The sequence below is a fragment of the Gadus morhua genome, chromosome 5 (genome assembly GCF_902167405.1).
Source record: "Gadus morhua chromosome 5, gadMor3.0, whole genome shotgun sequence".
Lineage (NCBI taxonomy): Eukaryota > Metazoa > Chordata > Actinopteri > Gadiformes > Gadidae > Gadus > Gadus morhua.
This window is the reverse complement of record NC_044052.1, coordinates 17,034,684-17,056,743: the sequence shown is the minus strand read 5'-3', so window position 1 is coordinate 17,056,743 and position 22,060 is coordinate 17,034,684. Positions and strand designations below refer to the sequence as shown.

General features: G+C 45.0%; 3 protein-coding genes across 7 annotated transcripts in view; 2 read left to right on the top strand and 1 right to left on the bottom strand.

The window, feature by feature from the left end:
* The window catches only part of rps6ka1 (ribosomal protein S6 kinase a, polypeptide 1), a 44,270-nt gene extending 37,309 nt beyond the window's left edge, over positions 1 to 6,961 (top strand). For all 4 annotated transcript variants that reach the window (XM_030355879.1, XM_030355881.1, XM_030355882.1 and 1 more), the window contains 8 exons: positions 266 to 391; positions 971 to 1,060; positions 1,270 to 1,428; positions 1,976 to 2,137; positions 2,765 to 2,841; positions 3,128 to 3,245; positions 4,476 to 4,613; positions 4,941 to 6,961. In XM_030355879.1, coding sequence (XP_030211739.1) covers positions 266 to 391; positions 971 to 1,060; positions 1,270 to 1,428; positions 1,976 to 2,137; positions 2,765 to 2,841; positions 3,128 to 3,245; positions 4,476 to 4,613; positions 4,941 to 5,063 — 993 coding nt within the window. In that variant the 3' untranslated portion in view covers positions 5,064 to 6,961. The remainder of the gene's footprint in view (positions 1 to 265; positions 392 to 970; positions 1,061 to 1,269; positions 1,429 to 1,975; positions 2,138 to 2,764; positions 2,842 to 3,127; positions 3,246 to 4,475; positions 4,614 to 4,940) is intronic.
* Positions 6,962 to 11,873: 4,912 nt separating this feature from the next.
* LOC115543738 (uncharacterized) lies at positions 11,874 to 17,003 on the top strand. Its single transcript, XM_030356254.1, has one exon. The coding sequence runs from the start codon at positions 12,643 to 12,645 to the stop codon at positions 13,342 to 13,344; it is 702 nt and encodes a 233-aa protein (XP_030212114.1). The 5' UTR covers positions 11,874 to 12,642; the 3' UTR covers positions 13,345 to 17,003.
* A 718-nt stretch (positions 17,004 to 17,721) lies between these two features.
* Positions 17,722 to 22,060, bottom strand: part of asap3 (ArfGAP with SH3 domain, ankyrin repeat and PH domain 3) — a 29,229-nt gene continuing 24,890 nt past the window's right edge. The window contains exons 24-26 of one of the 2 annotated variants that reach the window (XM_030356251.1): positions 21,746 to 21,980; positions 20,988 to 21,115; positions 17,722 to 20,578 (exon numbers count right to left, since the gene is read on the bottom strand). In XM_030356251.1, coding sequence (XP_030212111.1) covers positions 20,458 to 20,578; positions 20,988 to 21,115; positions 21,746 to 21,980 — 484 coding nt within the window. In that variant the 3' untranslated portion in view covers positions 17,722 to 20,457. Of the gene's footprint in view, positions 20,579 to 20,983; positions 21,116 to 21,745; positions 21,981 to 22,060 lie in introns of both variants that reach the window. The other variant, XM_030356252.1, reaches the window with a different exon arrangement.

The following is a 22,060-nucleotide window of genomic DNA, read 5'->3' as shown; positions in this document are numbered from 1 at the left end:
TTTTGATTTATTGAAAGGTTAACTTGAGTACTAAGTTCTTCATAGATCTAACCTCTTAATGTTGCACCAGATGATGCATTTATTTTTTCTAAACATCTTCTTCTGCGGGAGCATGCACCTGGAGCCCCCCCTTACCCGCCAGAGTATCCGAGGCCCACGCACCACTGTAGTCTCACAACATCCTGTGGGGGGAAGCACCACTGTACCTTTTCCTCTCTCTCTCTTCTCCGTCTCATACGTGTATGCATCTCCTCCCGGCCTGCAGCAGCTGCACGGGAAGAACCTGTTGTTTAGCGACGGCTACGTGTTGAAGGAGGACATCGGCATGGGCTCCTTCTCTGTGTGCAAGCGCTGCATCCACAAGGCCACCAACACAGAGTACGCTGTCAAGGTGACTGTCGCACGCACACAACGTTAATAGCCCTGATGTCTGTGAGACATCAGCCTATATCGACCTATGTGTTCACATCGATAGCCAGATCTTTTTCCATCAATAGCACTGAGACGCCACTGATTCCAACAGTCAAAACCATATAACTGTGACTTAAAGTCACAGAACTAGAGGAAAAATAACCTTTTTCTAGTTACAACTAAAGATTATGTCTTACCTTTGTTGTTTTGGTCGTCAAAGTTGTGTTTGATTGCACGAGACGACCATTAACAGGTTTTGTAGTGTGCAGGTACCATTTTTCAACAAAACATTGTTTACAAATCAATGTATAGTAGCCAAGAGAGGTTTTCAGGTAAATGGGATTCAATCAGAACTGAATTGCCATCTAGTGGCCATAATCTGAAATTGCGCAATTGTTTTCTACCTGACCTTTCAATAGAGGGTTCATTTTCCAATTTTATCTCTTGAGATAGTGTACAACATATGAAAAATATCTGTTGGTAGTCCCATTGTGAACGGCCCCAAAAACTCCTGATCTCCTTGCCTGTAGTTTCTGATTGGTTGTTCTGTGATTGAAAGATGATTGACAAGACCAACACAGACGCCTCTGAGGAGATTGAGATTCTGCTCCGGTACGGCCAGCATCCCAACATCATCACTCTGAAGGATGTGAGTACATGCATACATACACACTCTCTTTGTCTCTCTCACTCACACTCTCTCAATCACTTACTCTCTCTCTCACTCTCTCTCTCTCTCAATCCCTCTCACTCTCTCTCACTCTCTTTCTCACTCACTCAGCCACTCACTCACTCACTATGGGGAAATCGCTCCATGGTACCTCTGCCTGTGTTCATGTAGCCATGTGTGGGTTCCAGGTGTACGACACCGGGAAGCAGGTGTACCTGGTGACGGAGCTGATGCGTGGGGGCGAGCTGCTGGACCGGATCCTCAAGCAGAAGTCCTTCTCCGAGAGGGAGGCCAGCGCAGTGCTGCACACCATCACCAAGACCGTGGATTACCTCCACGCACAGGGGGTGAGCAGGATGCCTGGGGGAGTTGTAGTCCTGGGCCAGGTGTAGATCTATGGGAGGTGGAGTTCTGGGCAGTTGGAATTATTTAAGAGTTGTAGTTTTTTGGGCATTAAAGGCTTTTATTTATTTCTTCTACATATGCTTTTTTAATTTAACAACTCTCAGGTGTTCACGTTTTGGAGTGGATGATTTTAGTATTTTTGATTCTCTCATTCACTTTCAATATCAATAACAGTACTATTAAGAATAGTGAATACAAAAATTCCGCTTTGCTCTATTAAAGTTGATATGTACTGCATTCATATATGGCTGGATTTTTGGAATTGGTTTGGACATGATACCCCAAACTATATTGTTGGATAATAACTCAGAATTAGGATGAAGAAGGATACTTTTTTTTTTAATAAAACCCATGAAGCTTGCTTTGCAACCACACTAATAAGACGCATGTTAAAAATAGTATGGCTTGCTTTGCAACCACACTTACTATATTTCTCTAATTGTTTCTCTCTCTCCCACACTTTGTTTCTCTTTCTCTGTCTCTTTCCAGGTGGTGCACAGAGACCTAAAGCCCAGTAACATTTTGTACGTTGACGAGTCGGGAAACCCAGAGTCCATCAGGATCTGTGACTTTGGCTTCGCTAAGCAGTTACGCGCTAACAACGGCTTGCTGATGACACCGTGCTACACCGCTAACTTTGTAGCGCCGGAGGTGAGCAGCCATTGGCTGGTCTTACCAAAAGGATCCTCTTGTTCAGTTTGAATCGTTATTATTTAGGAAGCAGGTTATCAGGGTGGAACATTATTTATGTGCACAACAATTTCCTTGCAAACACAGGAAGAACAACCATAGACCAGCACAGTAATACAGCTTAATTAATATTAACATGTAAATATTTTAGCTATAATCATGTTTGATGACGGTAAAGTTTGCCATACTATTAAAGGCTAGCCTGGCTATTGCCAGACCAAGCACCATCGTAGATTTCACGTTGGTCTGGGAAAAGCTGTCTTCATTTTCTTCAGCACAAGAGGCGTGTTCAACGGGCCTAGTTCAAATGACTCTGTACGCAATTGGCTGCTTGCCGTCGCTTTCCTGTCGTCATTGTGTTAAACCAGCCAATAGCGCTCCAGGGGGTAAAGCCAGCTTGGTGATTTGCTCATGCAAAAAACACATCGAAACTAGAAAGAAATGTATTGCTCTTCCCCAGACCCTTCTGCAGGGCGAACTCGAATCGCCGGCAGAACGGGCGGGGCTACCCAGTCTAACTAAAGGCTGTCTTGGTGTTTCAGTTCATCTGGAAAACTATAATGAGTGTATTTCCTCCCTGTGCTGCAGGTGTTGAAGCGACAGGGCTACGATGAAGGCTGCGACATCTGGAGTCTAGGGATCTTACTGTACACTATGCTCGCTGGGTGAGTCCCCCAGGCAGACGCGCGCACACACACACACACACACTCAAGCACCGGCATTCTTCCTTTTAATCTCATTCTTCGGTTAATCAGCCAACCTTGTCCCTCTTTTTTTTTATTATTTTTTTTTTGTCATTCAGTCTCCTAAACCCACCACACATTCGCAATCTTTCGCTGACGCAGGAGTTATCTCATTCATAACAGACCCACAAACTCTACGTAACACAGCACTGAGTGTTTTCACAACTCATTCACACGGCGTCTTCCTCTCTGCTGTTCCCACCCATAGTTTCACTCCATTCGCCAACGGCCCAGAGGACACGCCCGATGAGATCCTGAGCAGGATAGGAAGCGGCCACTTCAGTCTGAGCGGAGGGAACTGGGACGACGTGTCCAGCGCGGCAAAGGTAGGCTACTCACAACCCTCCTCCGTGAGTCACACAGATAATCGACGTATCATACCTGCCGCAACCTTTTCTACTGCAGCTATTTACGACATTAAATGTATCTCCGTTCAGGGCTCCCCGGGAGCTCCCCGGGTACAGGGCGTACCGTATAGGCTGGGTTCTTCTGAGCGCAGCGACCCGGGTCTGAATCCTGTCCGTGGTCCTTTGCTGCTTGTCCGCCCCTCTTATCTTCTAGGGGTGGGAAAAAATTATCGATTCTGCGATGCATCGCAAAGCTCTCTAGAACGATTCTGTCTCGATGTAGATAAATTAATAATCTGAATTTTAAGTAAAAAAGTTTATTTTCTTTTTATCTGTTCGCCTTTCTGTTTTTTATTCTGTTCGCCAGAGAGGGATAATTTTAGTGATTTTAAAATTATTTAATTTATCTTCAGTGTGTATTGGCCAATCTGATTTGTCTTGACACGATTGCGATTCAGCCTACGCATAGCATGCACGCAAACTCACAGCCAGACACAAGGACGACAAACAAGTTCTTATTCTTAAAATTGTCTAAGAGCAGCTTTTTCTTTAATGACATAGAAAATAAAGATTAGAAAGAAAAGAAAACTGAACCCTATTTTTTATTCCATATTGTTTTGTAATGCAAGCTGCATTGATTATTGCATTATTCATAGAAAGTCATATTTGTGACAGAAGCTTTTTCTCTAATAAAATATTAGATAAGTTAATTCATCTGTTTGTCTTTAATGATCATCGCAAAAGTAGGAAGTGATTAGCAAACTCTGAGTAGCAAACTCAGATGTATATATATATATATATTTGAAAATCACGTATGTACATACATTTTTTTGTTGCATTGATAATCGTTTTAGAATCTAATCGGAGTCGAATCGTGAGGTGCCAAGAGATTCCCACCCCTATTACCTCCCCTACCATACCTTGCTGTCTATCTCACATCCATGAGTCAATCCATGGGGGGGATTGTTCTCTTTAAATTGTTTTATTCTGGTAAATCCCCCCCCCCCCATATCAATGAGAATAATGGTGTTTGAAAATTGGTCCAATGATGTCGGGCTCGGATTGAGCCAATGCACAGGTTTCCTTCAGAAAAAAATCCCAACAGCTCGTTGTGATTTTCCCATTTTATAGCTCAGTTCTACTTCAGTTTTTACGTGGAAACGGTTTTGCTTCCTATTCCTTTATCTATTCTATCATTTATTTTTGTAGGACCTGGTGTCCAAGATGCTGCACGTGGACCCCCACCAGAGGCTCACCGCCAAGCAGGTGCTGAAGCACCCGTGGATCCTCCAGAGGGACAGCCTGCCCAACAGCCAGCTCCCGCACCAGGACCTCAAGCTGGTCAAGGTACCGTCTCGCCGTAGACCCTCTCTAGACGGTCGCCATGGTCATATGTGTCACTGATGGAACGATCACGTGGTGTCTCATGTACACAAGATAATTTGACCCACATTTTTTTGGGGTACTTGGATAAGTCTATTTATTCTCAAGATGTTGTTGAGTGTGTGGATGATGGCTGGTTTAAGCAGCCTCGCCCTTGCCCGAGTCAGACTGCTTACATTCGGGGGCTGGTGTGAGCCTGCTAAATCCATCCGTCATCAACACACAAACTCTTTATGTGTATGCGTCAATCCCGATCACAAAACGTTGCTTGACGACTCCTTCTCCCTACAGGGTGCGATGGCCGCCACCTATTCGGCCCTCAAGAACTCCCAGCCCACGCCGGAGTTGAAGCCCATCGAGAGCTCCTTCTTGGCCCAGCGACGCGTTAAGAAGCTGCCCTCCACCTCACTGTAGAGACTCTCAAGCATTCATTGGCTGAACCGGTGACCAAACCAAATCCCCAAGCTCCGCCTCCGCCTCCCCCTCCACTACCCAAGCTCCACCCCCTCACTGGCTTTAACCAAACAAGTCAGCGTCTTTCGAGCACTCCACCGTCGTCTAACCAGCCAAGAAACAGTGACACTGTGGTTCTGTGCAACGCCCCCCTACTTGTCTCTTGTGCCCTCCTTGCTGTTAACTTTCAATGGGCAAAAGTGTGTGTGTGTGTGTGTGTGTGTGTGTGTGTGTGTGTGTGTGTGTACGCGTGTGAACGTGCGTGCTTGACTGTCTTCGTGACCCCCGCCGCAGTACAGCAGCACAGATTCGTCGTCCTCTTCTTATTACTATTATTGTTTTCACTATTGACACTGGAAGTGTTTTCCCCCCCCCGCTCTTGGCCTCGCTCTTCTTGATTGTTGGTCCAGCCTGTTGCACGCCTGGCCTGTCGTCCCGCTCCCGGCTCTCTCTCTCTCTCTCTCTCTCTCTTCTGATCACGACGAGCTTTATATACACACCATGCCAGTGGACGCGCTTCACAAGTGAACCCACACCCACTTGTGACGACGGCACGGAAACCAACGCCGTACTGTCCAACGGCCCCAAAAATAAAAGAATCAGTGGTTATGGTAGAAAAATAACAATTCTACCATGAATGTCTTTTTAGGTTTTTGGGACGGCTGGAATATGGTGTTTAGGGAACAACAACAGTGGAATGTAAATGTTTCGGCCCACGTCAATCAACGCTTAGTACTTTGTTTGACACCGAATGTGTGCGTGTGTGAGCTCACGAGTGTGTCCGTTGCACGACTTGGAGGTGTGTGTGTGTGTGTGTGTGTGCGTCGTCTTGTGGGTCCGCTGCAGGGTTGTGTGCATGGTCCCGTGCAGTGATGATGTAATGTGGCTTCCTCTCCCTCCAAAATCCTTTGATCTGATTGGTCTACCTGCTGCAAAAATATGTTTTTTGAGATTACGTGTCTTGTTATATATTTTTTTATAATTATTACTTAAGGATACAAAAAAAGGAATCTAGGGCGGTTTCTGTGAAAGAAACTTGTCTTTGGACATTGTGGCATGTTAATCTGTTTTCTTGTTCCGTGGAGTTATTTTTGACACTTTTGTCCGTGTTGCTTGGGTTATCCGTATAGACTGCCGTTTTCCTGTGTTTTGCCGCTTTTGTAGTTTATTTTTTTGTTTTTCTTCTTGGTCAAAAAGAAAGTTGTGAATTAAATGGTGAAAGATGTTCAGCACATTGCAGGAAGGTGAACACCAAGCTCTGTATATGTCGAAAAACTGACTGTTCTATACTGTTCTCCGCCACCCCCCATCTCCCTCCTGGGTCACTTGACAGTTGCATTTTGTTCCTCAATCCACTATTCACCATGGAAACACTGTCTTCAATGGCTTCCACTCTATTGGCAAATCTACTGATCTCATGATCTGTGATTCTTTTCATTCTGTTTTCTTTTAGGTTACCGGTTATTATATTGCTGGTATTTAACCATTATATGAAACATTTGAGGAAAAAATTATTGTTTCATGAAATGCTTGATGTGTCTCATTAGTAGCTTCATGGGATGGGTTCTTGCTGAAAGTTCTGTGCCTAGACCCGCAGGTGAAGCAGAATGTCTTTACATGAGAAACACATTATGGCCGCTGGCCCAGGATAACCCATCTGCTCTAGGAAAGAGCAGTCCTACATGATTTACTAGTTGCCTCTGTCCACCAAGCATCGGAATTATGTCATTCTCGACGGTCGCAAATCGTTCCCCAATTTTATGGCAGTAAGTGCATATCAATGATAAAGAAAATATTGCATCGTAAAGATTTTTATATCTTAAAAATATTGAAATAAAAATACTGTTGCTATGACAAAATGTTTTGTTTATTTTCCACTGCCAATTACTATTGAACAATTACTTTATTAGGCAGACCATTTATTATTATTTTGGGACGTAGGCCTAATCTGTCTTGAAATTTAAAGTTTAGTCACGTTTTCTTTTTAAAGTGTCAAAAATAAGCCTAATTCTAATGTAATGATGTTGGACTTTAACCTTGAGATTGTCTCAAATTATACAGTAAAAACACTTGATTGTGGGTAAGTGTATGGTCAGTCCTGATCAGAGCCTGGCTGATATATCGGTTGGCCCTTGTAATTTACCGATATTGGCCTATACCAGAATATTCGTAATCTGTGTACATTTCTGCCGATAATCAACTACGAATATTTTTGATTTATAATTGTCATTAGGCCTACCTCTTTAAAAATCCAATATACTTAAATACACCCCCCCCCCACCCCCCCATATGTAAAAAAAAAAACAAGAAAAAAACAAACGGCGCATCTTCCCTGACTGCAGCACCTCATTCCTTCTGCTCGCACTGCAGCGTCATGTTTCACCACCAATCTTCATGACGAGGCTCCACGCTGACGTTAGCAGCAGCAGTGACCCCTCCTGTCCCTGGGCGTGTTCGCAATCTAACAATATCACTGCGCCATTGGGTTCACCTGACCGTCGGATCTTTTGTTTTCAAGAGTGGAGCTGCGCCAGACTGGCTCTGACGTCATTGCTCGCCACCGCCAGCAAAGGGCATCGTGCGTCTCAGAACGCACTAACATTGAGAGCAGATACTCAGTCTCTGTTGTAAATCTGCACAGAAACACGGATTAAAGTAATCCGGAGCAGAGAGGGGCCACTAGGGGTGGATGAGAGACGAGGGATGTGGGATGAATGGGAACAAAAACTGAAAGCCGTGATGTATTTTAGCATTATAGCATTATGTAAGGTGCACATTCCAACAGTGTAGGCCTAAGTTTTTGCTTAAATTTTGTCATTTAATAGAATCATATTCAATGTCACTTGGATAAAGGCTAAATCTGTTCGGGTTGGGGGAATGGGGGCAGTTTATGTTACAAAATTACTCAAAAACTATTATATCAAAGTTATTTCAAAGGGTTGGAAACACAACTGTTGCATAACGAACAGATTCCTCCAGATTTTTCCCACCCATTCACTTTCTTTTAGAAGCATAAAATCTGATCATAACCCTGCAAAAAAAATGTAAATTAACTTGCAGGCCACAAAACAAAGTAACAACTATCAGGTGAACCATTTATGCTTGCAAGGCAGCTACCGCAGACCGTTTGATCACCCTTGTTATTCTGATCTACGGGTATATACCTGTATTCCTACAGGTAAACTTCTCTTGATTCTTGTGTTCCCTTGTGTTATCATGTTATTCTCTCAAGTTTTAACTTGAACTGTCAGTGGTGTTCCCGGATCAAGGCCTGAACAAAGCTTTGTGTTTGAAGTATTTTTTTATAACCCACTTTCAGAACTAACCTCAGAGTGCATACACTAAAGTGTCAAAAACATCTGTTGGAAAACTATTGTTATTCCATTCTTAATACATTTAGGAGCAAGGTACGTTTTATTACTCTGTTTTCTGGGAATAATTGACACAAGCAGAAACCAAAAACCAGCCGTTTTTTCGTTTTTTCGTTTTGTCCAAAAAAACAAATCAAAATTTAAGTTTGTTTATTCGTTTTTTGGTTCTTCTTACCAAAACGAGTTTACCACTCAATATCTGGTTTCCGCCGGTGGGCGGGTCCTCTTGTTGGCTAGGGTGCTTCATTGCCCTGTGCTCTTCATAATAAAAGTTCTTCCGTTTGATAATGTCGACAAAAATATTACTGTATTATAGACACTAGCAGACACAGAGGACCACACCACCCACAGTCAAGACTGACACGGCTTCAAATAAAAATAATAGTATTCATAATCATTTGAATATGAGAACTTATGAAGTTATGATGACTTCAGTGCAGTTGATGTTTAGCCACAGTTAAAGGTCCCATGACATGAAAATCTCACTTTGGGAGGTTTTCTAACATAAATATGAGTTCCCCTAGCCTGCCTATGGTCCCCCAGTGGCTAAAACTTGCGTTTGGTGTAAAACTAGCACTAGCTGTTCTGCTCGCCTTTGAACAAACGGAGGCTCAAGCGCGCTGATTTGGAATGTCTGTGCTCATGACGTCATCAGGAATCTCAGCTCCTCCCCTTACTCTGCCTGGCCCGCCCAGAGACGTTGGCCCGCCAATGAGACTCGACCGTGCGAGCGCCACATGTGTGTGTGTGAATACACACACTGTAACGCAAGTGTTTCTTGTCGGTTCTTTGACGTGTCTTGTATTTCCACAACGAGACTGTCGTGGGGGTTATCTGAGCCATGGTTGAGAAGGAATTGGGAAAGGAAAAGGAACTTTGGTTTGACTCGCTGAAGTACATGAACTGCGACATGCCGCCGGTTGCCGCGAGGCACCATCGCCCGGCAGCGGGCAGCCGGCAGCAGGCAGCGCGCGGTTCAGTCGACTTCAGGTTGATGTGAAAGTGGAAGAACCAGAGACGTCGCAGAACCCGACAAAGTCGTTTGTGATTCATAATATCGTCTGGAGGCGCACACAATATGTTATATGATATAGATATATATGTATTATATGATATTATTTAGATATAGAGCTCCAGGACTGTAACGCAAGTGTTGTACACTTCCTTGTTATTTGGATAACCGTTCTGCTGTTGGTGTGATGGCGCACAGGGCCGGATTAACAATTTTCTGTGCCCTGGGCAACAAGGCTCAAGGCCCCCCCCCAAACAATCGTAAAGTCGCTATCATCAGAACTTGGTGGCTTGATGAGTAGGCCTACTTATTGAAAGTTTCAATTGTCTTGACAGCAAACAGCTAGGTAGGCCTTAACTTAACTTAATAGGCCTCACCTCCATTACCACTGTTAATGCCTGTTAGGGCCGGCTGCCCTGGGGAGGGGGGGGTTCATCAGGGGGGATAAGGTGCTTCGGGTGTGACCTCTATCGCGTTGGGGGTCGGAGATGCCGGAGGAAAGCATCTGGCCTCACTCACTCACTCACTCACTCACTCACTCACTCACTCACTCACTCACTCACTCACTCACTCACTCTCTCCCTCCCTCTCACAAACACCTCCCCAAACCCTCTTGTAATCTGTCCTTGTCCCCATATAATTCTTTATGTTTTGGTATATGTTACATGTCTGTCACACGTATCTGGGTTTTGTCGTGTTATGTGGTGTCTGTAGATGTATGTTTGCACTTTGAAAAAAAATAAAAAAAAACCTTGTCAAGGGCCCCTTTGATGTCACGGGCCCTGGGCAAGTGCCCAGTTGCCCTAATGGTTAATCCGGCCTTGATGGCGCATAACACGTCGGACTGAAGGAACTTTGGCTTTGACTCCCTCAAGAACATGAACCACAACAAGGAGGAGAAAGGGATCTTTGCCGGGCAGCGCTTATGCACCTCCGCCTCCGGCGGTGGTCCCTCAGTGGGCCTCAAGCGGGAGACATTCGCCGCCAACAATCCCTTTCTCCTCCATGTCGTGGTTCATGTTCTTGAGGGAGTCAAAGCCAAAGTTCCTTCCCCCCAATTCATTCTCAACCTTGGCTGAGATAACCCCCAATACGAGTCTCGTTGTAGAAATTGTGGGTGGTGTGGTCCTCTGTGTCTGTTAGTGTCTATGATAAAGTAATATTTTTGTCGACATTATCAAATGGAAGAACTTTTATTATGAAGAGCACAGGTCAATGAAGCACGCTAGCCAATAAGAGGACCCGCCCACCGGCGGAAACCAGATATTGAGTGGTAAATTCGTTTCGCTCAGTAAGAACCAAAAAACGAATAAACGAACTGAAATATTGATTTTCGTTTTTTTGACAAAACGTAGAAACGAATAAACGAACTGAAATCTTGATTTTCGTTTTCTTGTCAAAACGAAAAAACGGCTTGTTTTCTGGTTTCTGCTTGCGTCAATCATTCCCAGAAAGCAGAGTAATAAAACGTACCTTGCTCACTTAGGCAGCAAGGGTGCCATTAATGTGGAAACAGTCCAAGTCTGCAAGTCGAGTCCTATTCCTTGATTCATTTTGTAATGTTTGTGTTCTTCGACCAATGGCTTCCAAGAATGTAGCTCAAATGTTTGGGACAGTGAAATATAACACAATATATATGTACAACCCACATGTAAAACAATTAGAATACGCTTGTAATCAAAACTGTAATGTTGATGCATGAGCCTAACCAACCAACCTCTCTTTTCTTGGTGTTTAAATGATGACAATATTATGACTTATCATATTTTCTCTTGGGCTCTTTCAAACAAATCACTTTACCCATTAGTGATCATATTCTGTGAAAAACCGCAGCAAAAGACGGCTATGTTAATGTGTAGACTGTTGTCTTTTAGATGTGTAGCTGTCGTATTTCTGTGACGTTTAGCATTTTTCTTTCAGTGCATCAGTCGCGCGGCACGACAGCATATTTAATTTGTCGCGTCTTTCAGGGGGCAGGATTCATCTCCTCCAATGAGAGCTTGGTTTGACCGATGTGAATAATTAGGCCCCCTGAGATCACAGGGTCCATAAGGTGTCGTGAGAAGCTCTCCATATGTGGCCTATTTACAAACATATGAGTGCTTCATTTGTGAGATCTATTATAATGTTTTATTACTTCATGCTTTTAAGATACCTGCATCGTACAATGGTGTAAAATAAAAGCAGTCAGTGGCTTGCAGATAGCTTTTAAGCATAGCACAGTAGACATATTGTGACACACATATTGTGTCACAATTGTATATAAAAGCAATATCTATGTGAAACAATGATTAAACATACATGGCTGCATATTGATATATATTGACAATCTATAGTTGTATTGTTTGCCAGAATAAACGTACCATGTAATTGGATGCACACAGCCAGTTCAATCAGACAGACATTGATAATTTAAGATTATTTCTCCGTTTGTTCTTTCAGCCCCCTCACGAGAAACAGAGACGGTAATGAATGAATGGAACGGTGATGTAAGTGCATGGAAAGGAGTGATAAAGAGTGCTGCTCGAAGGAGAGAAAACGATCAACTGAAGCATTGCCCCCCCCCCTCCCCTCTTGCTTCAGCCATCTGATGTCATGCCTGCGTTTCCAAGGGCAACCGGGCCAGCGACGAGCACTAGCTGGTGAGAGGAGATCAGAGTGCACATGAACAAGATGGACAGAGAGAGAACAAAAGGTTCTGCGCTTCTACATTGTGATGCCTCACTCGAAGAGTGAAGCGCTCTCTTTGCGAGACAGCAGTGCTTCGGTTTCATGCGGATTACCAGGAGGAGGAGGACACGACATGACTGCCTGCTATCAGCAGCTATCAGCATCATCGCAGGGAGGCAGCCCGGGCCAATCCCCTCGCTCACACACTCATGAGTCAGGCAGCCAATGAGCTGGCGGCATGCTGCTCCCCACCACGGCGGCAAAGGACGCGGAGGGAGCAGAAGGCAGTCTCCAATCTCTTATTAATGAATGGAGTGTATTCCACACTGCACACTCCGCTGCCTCTTGCTCACACGGCTTTAGTCGCTCTCCGCAATGATTCAGGAGAGCTGAAAACCATCCACAAGAGCAGCAGCAGCAGCAGCAGCAGCAGCAGCGGCGGTAAGGACGGCAGGAGGCAAGCTCAGGCTCGGCTAACAACAAAGCAATGAGTGAGGAAGAGGACGACAACAGGATGGACGTTGTCAGGGAACCAACGAGGCACGCCGACACTGATTCCGACGAAGAAACGATGGAGGACGAGGACGCCTCGGCCGCCCCCGTGTGCATCGTGGACCCCCACCCACACATCACCCCGCCGGAGGCCCCTTGTGCCTCTTCGATGTCCTCCGCCTCCACCTCGCACCAGGTGGAGGACGCTCTCCTCACCCTGCCGCCGTCCGTCTCGGCCACCGCCCTGCTGGGCATGGTGTCCCCGGCCACCCGGCGCTCCATCTCCATGGGGGACTTCCGGCGGGTGTCGGCGGCGCTGCTGTCCCGGTCGGAGCCCCCCTCCGCCTCGGCCACGGCGCCCTCCTCCAAGCTGGTCACCCCCAGCTCCAGCATGGAGTTCCAGGCGGCGCGGCGGCGGCTGCTGGAGGTGGAGGAGCGCCAGCGGGTCATCCACGAGATGGAGCGCCGGCTGGAGGAGCTGAGGCAGGTGTTTGTGCGGTCCGAGCAGGAGGTGGTGGTGCACGGGGAGGTGGTGTCCCGCATCTCCGGCGCCGCCCAGCAGGGGGAGCTGTGTGTGACGGAGAACACCCAGCGGGTGAAGAAGGGCCTGAGGTTCAAGAAGCACCGGCCCACCATCATCTTCTCCTCCATGCTGGGGCTGCGCACGTGCCTTCCGTGGCCCGTCAAACTCAAATAAAGCGGGAGAGGCGGGAGATGGTGTCTCTCACTGTGCCCTACAGTGCTCGCGCCCCACCTCTGAGGGGCTTTACGGATCAAATGAATGCGTCCCACCATTACTTGCTTGGCTCCACGCTCATGGACATGGCTGCTGCTTTTTTCTCTTCCACCCTCCTCGCTCTCCTAGGCTGGGGCTGGCCCCTGGGCGTCTCTTGTAGTGCCTCCTACAACTACTGCTGTTGCTTGCTAGTGAGCAGCTGCCTTATCAGCACACGGGCGTCATGGTGCATCTCATTGAAAATGCACTGACCTGACGAGCCATCTGACAAAGTGACCAAACGTCAATGTCTTCAATGTCCTCACTGGGTTTTTGTTTGTTTTTTGTTTTCCTTGCATACACTGCTATTTAGCTCCTTGAATGTGTGACTGCAAGTGATTGCAACGTGTTTTCGATGTTTATTTTGCGTTATGTTGGTATCATTGATATTCACCGATGAATAGGTGACCCAAAAAAGTAGGATTTCGTTAAGGATGACATGACGGAGGGATCCAGAATTGGTTTTAAGAAAGAGAGGCTCTGTATTGAATGGACGCCCCTCCTCTGATGCACAATGGTTTAGGTTAAAAGAAAAGGAACACAGGGCCGGCACAATGAAGTTACATGCTGCATTGTTACATAAACCCAGGAGGACAGAGGGCAAGGCTTGATGAACGAGGAAACAACAGAGTGGGATTGTGTAGGAGGGATGCAGCAGGAACAAGATGTCCTGACTTTTAAATGTAAAAAAGTGCCTAGGCTCAGATTTCCCTCGTTTATTTTAGAGCCCTTGCTGGAGACCACTACAGTCCCGCGGGAGTGAGAGAAAAGAGAGAGTGCACACAGCTCCACCGGTTGCCTCTTCGTCTCTCATTTGGTTCGCTACGTATCTCGCAGGCAACTCTCTTTGAAGGCCGTTTAGAATGGGCAAGCAAACATTACTAGATGAATATAAAGGTCTCCAATTTGTTGTTGGGGGAAAATCTGCAAAGGAATAATGCTGCATTTGTGTTAAGATCTTAGGAGTTTGGATAAGTAGGTAAGTTAAGGTAAGGTAAGATGATGAAGCTCAGGTTGAGGTTGGAGGTGGCTGGGCGATGTGTTGTTGCTTGGGGACCAATTGAGAATCCTTTGCTTGTGTCCATTATAGGGATCGACCGATTATCGTCTGGGCCGATTATCGGCTACAAATATCGGTTGTCGGCCCCCTTGACTACTAATAATCGGTATCGTGATCGGCCCTGAAAAAAACATATCGTTCTATCTCTAGTCCATTTCACACACACATCACATCCTTTGGGTGGTCAAACTGTTCAGGGATTAAACTGGGATAGGGTTTAGGTTCTCCCATCATACAACATACAAGACATACCAAGCTGTTCCCATTCAAAAGGTTTATTTTGCAACATAATGGACTGTGAATACGTTTGTCTGCATGGAATAGTTTTCTTATATTGACACTTCAAATATGTATTTGATGCAAAGCAAAAAGTTGATATTTCAAAGTTATACCAGCTGCCTTGTGTTAAGATCAGTGTATTACTGCCACTTCTTTGTATGATAACATAAAGCTTCAATAGGCGGTGTACACTGATCAATAACTTCTGGCTGATGCGCAGTGATTGGTAACATGGTACTGATGTAGGTGACCTGGTTACCACCTATAGATTCTACTCATGGGATTAGTATTAATATCCCTGCTCCATTCACCCATTTCTGTCAACGTTGAAAATAATTGTCTCTCCTGTTCATCTGTGTCGACCTGCCTCTCCTGTGACTTTGTGTGTGTGCGTGTGTAGAAAGCCAAGCCAATGCACCATGGGGATCTATTTTTGGAAATCATTGGCCACACAACCATCGAGAGGCACTCAGTATCAACAGGAAGTGTGCTTGTGCACACGGTGCTCTGCTGTGTCATCAGTACCCATCCTTTAAAAACGGCTGTGTTCAAACGACCAGGGAGGCGGGCATTGTCTTGGGGGTGATCATCTGCCACTCGTTGGCCTGAAAGGAGCTTCATTGCAAAAGCGCCTCACTGCATTTCGTGCTTTTTAAGATACACCTTTTATTTCAGTGTTCATTCAACATTATTTACCATTTGAATGATGTAAGCAGAGCTTTCGGTTGAATGTAAGATACTAGCTTATGCCGCTACACATTAATTGACTGTGATTTATCACAAATTCAATAGGCTTCTAGTGTAATTTACCTCTTCACTATTGATTGTTGATTCGTTATTTAAGGTGAAATTCATCACAACCAGGGAATACTCCGTTTGACGTCTTTGTGCAAATACCAAATCATAGTTGGCCGAGAGAGTTGACAGCATGACATTTGTACAAAAGTAAAACTAAAGGATAGAGACCTTACACATGATGATCGTATGGAGTGTGTGCTAAAACTGAATCAATTGTTGTATATTTTTCCACAATGCCTTATGTGGTTTCTGTTCATTGGTGAGGTTGACAACGATGGTGAACTCAAGACTCTCAGAAGTCTCAGAGCCAGTTGATCAATCGTCTGGTTCAAAGAAAAGCCTCATGCACTGACACATTTCCTATAGAAACGAGATATCTCTGGGTCCACTTGCAGAATGAATGTAATGTTTCTGTTCTGGCACTTGTTACCGTATGGAAGACTTATTTAACCTTTGGGAAAAATGTAGGTTCAAAATACACCGACTTCCTTTGCTAAACCCATTCAACTTTTTTCCATGGTTAAATAATATTGTGAAAAAATGTAAATGTTACAAATGTTTTGGATGACATTGTATTTCAACCAAAATATTACGCCCTTATATACATACCAACTAATGAAATGGGGAAAAGAAAGCTCCTTTATGGATGCACATACTAGCTCGCCATAGGTATAAAACACACTTTATGAAGCCTATTTATCAATTGAATGTATTTATGTATTTGTAATTGTTTGTGTGCTATGGCAGAAGAAACTATTGAACTAAGCACATTTTTCAACCGTTTAAAATAATTACTGCTGAAATATTTACTTCAAACTATTTTGTTAATGAAAGTTTGTATTATTATATAACCAAGATCGATACAAAGTTTAAATCAAGGGTTTTACATAATATACATCAAGTACACAGGGTTGAAGTAGGTACACATTCATCATATATGTCAATACAAATTGTGATCCAATGGTAAAAATTTAAAAACCTCTGCCTTTTTAAAATTGGATTTGAGAACATATTACATTTACATTTAGCAGACACTTCTATCCAAAGCAACTTACAATAAGTACATTTGTCAATAGAAAGAGAAACAATATTAGTGTCTGTACTAATATATATATATATATATTAATTACGGTAATATCTTATATATATATTAATGCCGTAAGCATGATAAATGACAAGCTAATGTGATGAATGTGTATAATTTACCTCAACTCCAAATTAGATTGCAATGTTTATTTTTAAAAGTTCTTGCTTTCATATCTTGCTTACCATGTAGTAAACAATTTATGTTTTTTCCAAAGTTTATGTGCAATCCTCTTTGTGTATCCTTTACTTGAGCACAGATATATAATGTATGACAGTAGTAAATGTTTCAGGGCAACATTTTCATGTACGCCTTTGTCTGTTTTGTAAGGCAAAACTCAAATAAATACATTGAAACTTCTACTAGCGCAACTTGTGAATGAATTGGTTGGCTGAAGGGAAAAGCCAGTTTGATGGCAACATAAATGCACATATTTTTTAATTCAAAATACTATGATTCATTTTTTTTCCGGTTTAGGGATCGGAGTGAAACGTATACTTGGGCATACTTATGCCCCAATTTCTCACAATGATTTACGTATCATGTTGAAAATGGGTCAAACATTGTCCTCAGAAGAACTCTAGAACAAAGCACTTCTCTTATTTGCAGTCAGCACCTGAGCGGCTAGAGGAACATTACTGCTGACAGCTGTGGGCTGTGGCAGCACCTGCTCAGCTCAAAACAGATGCTTCAAGGAAGTAGTTGCTACAGACTCCAAGCACATAGCATACAAAAATAATCCTTATGTGGATTGAGTTGTGTACAAATACACTTTGTTGCATTAAAACAAAAGTAGCATATTATATTCCTTTAGGCCTGCCTCGTCCTAAACTAAGATTTGGGAATATAATAGATGATAAAGTAGGCAAAGTAGATGCATTGTTAATCTTTTGTAATTATTCATCTGAATATGTTTTGTGATACTTTATAACATTCACAAAACTAAAGATTGCGAAATATAGAACAAAAACAGCCCTTCATTCCCATACAGTACCGTGTATGGGCATTTCCGGGTGCTGCTTTAAGAGTCTCTTTTAATTGTGCATTTTATTAAAAGGGGTGAGATAATCAGAGCAGCTCCACTGGTGATGTGGTTTATTGCAAATAAATCCCACTTGACTTGGCTTAAGTATCCATTATTGAGGGACGGATTTGTGGCAAAGTTACATTAGGCTGATGAATTCACTGTTGCTCACTTAAAAACCCAGAGCTAAAGCATTAATCCTTTTAAAACGCTGCACAGCTGAGTCTATGTAATACACCGTCAATGACGCAATACATACATGTATATCTATTTAAGTGTACACTTACACATAACACACACGGCATAATGTACAAGGATGGCCCCCAAATCCTCTTATTAACTCAGGTTTCTGGGTTTAGCATTGGGGCTGATACAGTCGGTAAAGTACGGTAAAGGGCTGTAAAATGAAAGCTGATGCGTGGAAATCCACTGGTTTGAAAAGGTATCTCTTACAGCAGTAGACTGTGAAACTCCACGCGCAGGGATGAGGGGATAATGGTCTTGATGCAAATGAATACACAGAGAGCCCAGAAAGTCACTCCATCCATTTGCCCTCCAGTCTGTTGCGTAAGTGACCGTCTGGAATGGGCGTCAGGACGCTGGGATCAGGGAGAAGAAGGCACAGAGAGGGACAGAGGCTAGTGGGGAAGAACAAAGGGAAAGAGATGGTTTAGAGGAGGGGATGAGGAGCTAAGGGGACAGAGACTGGCAGGCCGAGAAGCTGGACAGGAGGATTGAGGAAGGAAGAAGTGAAATCTGAGACAATGAGAGTACAGACTACAGACTTCCTACATGATACGGCGTCCAGCTATCTGATATCACTTTCTGCGTTTAAACCTTGAACATTCGGTGCGGTTGTAACCATGGCTGCAAGCTTTAGCAAAAAAAAAATGGCAGCAGCTTGGTTTGAATGTCACAGAACATGCATTGTTACACTTTACATCAGAATATCAGATCAGACGAAATTACTGTATGGTGCCTCTAGTACTCCCACAAGCAAGTAGAACGTTTTCTGTCTACTACTGGAGTGTGTATGGCAGTCTTTAGTACAAGACATTATCTCAAATTAAATTAATTATTTAGACATCTCCTGCCCACATTGAACTTAAAGGGCATTAGCTAACCATTAGCTCTCTGCAGCAATTGGACGACACATTGGGGCACCAGCCAGGGCAATAGGAATTTCCTCTGTACATTATACACTAATGGATTCATGCAACATTGATTTTATAGCACTTCACCCAAGTAAGACCTGCAAATATCAATTTGATTTTTTCTATGTCTTTAAATATCCTTAAACATGGGCAAACAAAGAGCACATCTGGAACTGTCATTAAGGACAACGATACCATGACAAACATTATGGAAACATGAACAACAAATGGTAAGACCTGCTGCAAAAATATTTTAAGCAGCAAATGAAATCACAAACATCAGGAGCTCAAATTCATTGTACTTTGACGTATCAAGCATCCCTCAATCATAGAAAAGATTGTGTTTACAATAAATGTTTTAAGAGACAGGGAATATATAATACAACAGTGCTATGTACAAAAGGCATGCTGTTGTTAACCGTAACACTTTTTATATCTACATATATATAAAAATAAATGTATCAAAGGACAGGGTAAATAAGTACCATATGTATATTAAGAGCAAAGAATAATTGTGCCAATAGGTCTGATTAATGTGATTGCATTAGTTATGAACATACTGTAGAGTGTACCACCTAAACAGAGTTTACTGAACACATTGCTGTGTGTGGCATGCTGGGTCTATGGCTGCCCGGCCCTTTGTAAGTGCTACAGAGTGGAGAGACGCCGACGATCCTTCCACAACTCTCTCCTGATACTCTCTGGAGGAGGCCTCGAGAAACCAGATCCTTCAGACAATCCTCCAATCAGACCAGCGCCACACTGCGCACTGGCAGTGTGCCCGGACTCAAGCTAGACTCCTGGGGGGGGCTAAGGTTTCACCTGGAGACTCGTCCGGAGGTCTGCCGTTCTGCCGGCAGGCAGACTGGTAGGCACCACTTATCCTCAGTCCCTGGGCACTGGGCAGGGTGGTGGGGAGGAGACGGGAGGAACTGGGCAAGGGGAATGAACCCGAGTCGTCCTCCGCGTCGTCTGGCTCTGGCTGTGTCCTCTGGTTTCCGTTGGGCATGGTGATACAGCCGCTCTGTCACTTCCCAGCAAAGGGTGTGCCTTCGCCCCTCTGCGCGGCCTCTCGTTGAGGTTAGCGTCTCCAAGGCGCCCCCCCCCCCCCCCCCCCCCCCCCGAGTTTACAGTTTATTTTATGTGCAGGTCGTAGATTTTTGGTTTCTGCTCCACCGCTCGCAAACACGCTTGTGTCAACATCGGTTCAAATGACGTTCTACCAAATCCCGGGTTATTTCTGTGATGAATACCATGTGACGGGGGGGGAAATACCGCGTCACTGGTGCCCATTAGTATTTTTACTAGTGTAAAACAAAGGTACAATGTGTGAGCCCAGGAAACACGTTAGGAAAATGGCTTAAGGTAGAGAGGTGCCTGGGTCAAACCCAGGCTGGGTCGCCAGCAGAAGACTGTAGATCATTGTCCGCTACGGCCAAAGCCCAGCTCGGTTTCTGGGGTTGCCTTCGTTTCTCCGTCCTCGTGGAAAAAGCGCATTGGCACCTCAGCCAACTCCAGCATCCTGTCGCATACGTGTTGGAGTTCTCTTTTTTCGGGGGGGGAGGGGGGGGGGGGAATTACACTCTCCTGCTTCAGGCGTTTTGAGGAAGCATCCCGGGGTCTTTCAGTTCTTCTCCTATTTGCTCATGCGCAGATATCTGGGGTCCCGGGGGGGGGTCCCCTCAGTCTCCGTGTTTGTGCACGTAGTTGACGGGGAAGGTGCCGCTTCTCGACGAGTCTCCGTCGATGTGGCCGACCTGGAGAGCAACAATCCACAATCAGCAAACCAATCCACAATCAGTTCCACTTTATCATTCAATCAAACTTTATTTGTGTAGCACCTTTCATACAAGCAAATGCAACACAAAGTGCTTAATACAACCCCCCCCCCCTCCCACGACACACCCAAAGATATTCGCACATGTAAAAACTATCCCCCCCCCCCTCCCACCCATCCATACCCAAAGCGATAACTTTGTGAAAATAAATAAAGAATTTCATAAATGGATAAATAAGTTGTTCGATTAAAAGCCTGACTAAAAAGGTAGGTTTAAAAATATCGACACCCCTTATCCCTTCTGAGAATCAATCCTCGGTAAAGAAATCCCCCTGAATATCCTCCGACTGCAATGTGGAAACGAGGGAGAGTGTAGTACACTCACCCACCAGTGGGGGTCCTCGGTGGCCGTGACAACGATCACCTCGTCCTTGAAGAAGGCCAGCTGCTCCGAGCCCACCGCCCGGCAGTCCACCAGGGCTTTGACGCGCTTCTGCCGGGGTCGGCTGCCAGACACCTGGTGGTGGAGATTCATTTTGTTTCTCGTGTTACCATTATGGCACACATCCACATTGACTGGGAACATTCACAGATTAGTGCGAGATTCATGTTGGGCTTGTGACTATGGGGAAAGATGGGCTGGAATATCTTCAAGTAAAATCTGTTGAAATCTTACCAAAATAGGAGGGGCTAGGTCTGGCAGCCATGTCAATCCTAGCCGAAAGGATTCGTGGTTCAATGTCCACACTATATGTACATCCTTGAGCGAAAATACACTAAAACCCCTACCGGCTCATTTACATCAAAGGGACTTTGCAGACGTTTTTATCTAAAGTACTATTTTGTTGTTAAGGACTCCCTTGAAAACTAGATGGGTTCATCTCAAGGAGTTATTCCTAATGAAGACATTTGAAATCAAACAGACTTGCAACCATTCCTGCGCACACCGACGGTGGAGTCAACCACGCAGGGCGACAGCCAGCTCGTCAGGAGCAGTCCGGGTGAGGCGTCTCGCTCAGGGACACCTTGACACTCTAGGCTAGGAGGAGCCGGGGATCGAACTAGCAAATCTAAAAACCAATTCACTACAAGACCTGTCAAAAGCGTCAAAAGCTACACGCTAATTGCCTGGGTCTGCGGCGCCTACCATAGCGTTCCTGCGTTGCCGTGGTGGCGGTATGGTGACCAGCGTGGGGGGGTTCTGGGCGGTGGGCGGGGCCGCGCTCGGCGTCTGGGCGGGCGGGGTCGGGGGGGCGCCGTTGCCCAGCAGGCTGCAGTACAGCTCCTCACTGGCGGTGGGGCAGCTGGTCGGCGTGGCGACACACTTCCCCTGTCCCCCCGACCCGCTGCTGGTCCGGCGGTACGAGGTGGTCTTCTCAGAGCTGGGGAGGGAGGGGGGGAGAAGGGGGGAGAAGGGGGGGAGGGGGGGACATCAGAGACACATCAGGACGAAGCTCTGAGG

Coding starts and splice junctions, on each gene's coding strand:
- LOC115543738 (XM_030356254.1), top strand. CDS start 12,643: ATGAGTGAGGAAGAGGACGACAACAGGATGGACGTTGTCAGGGAACCA.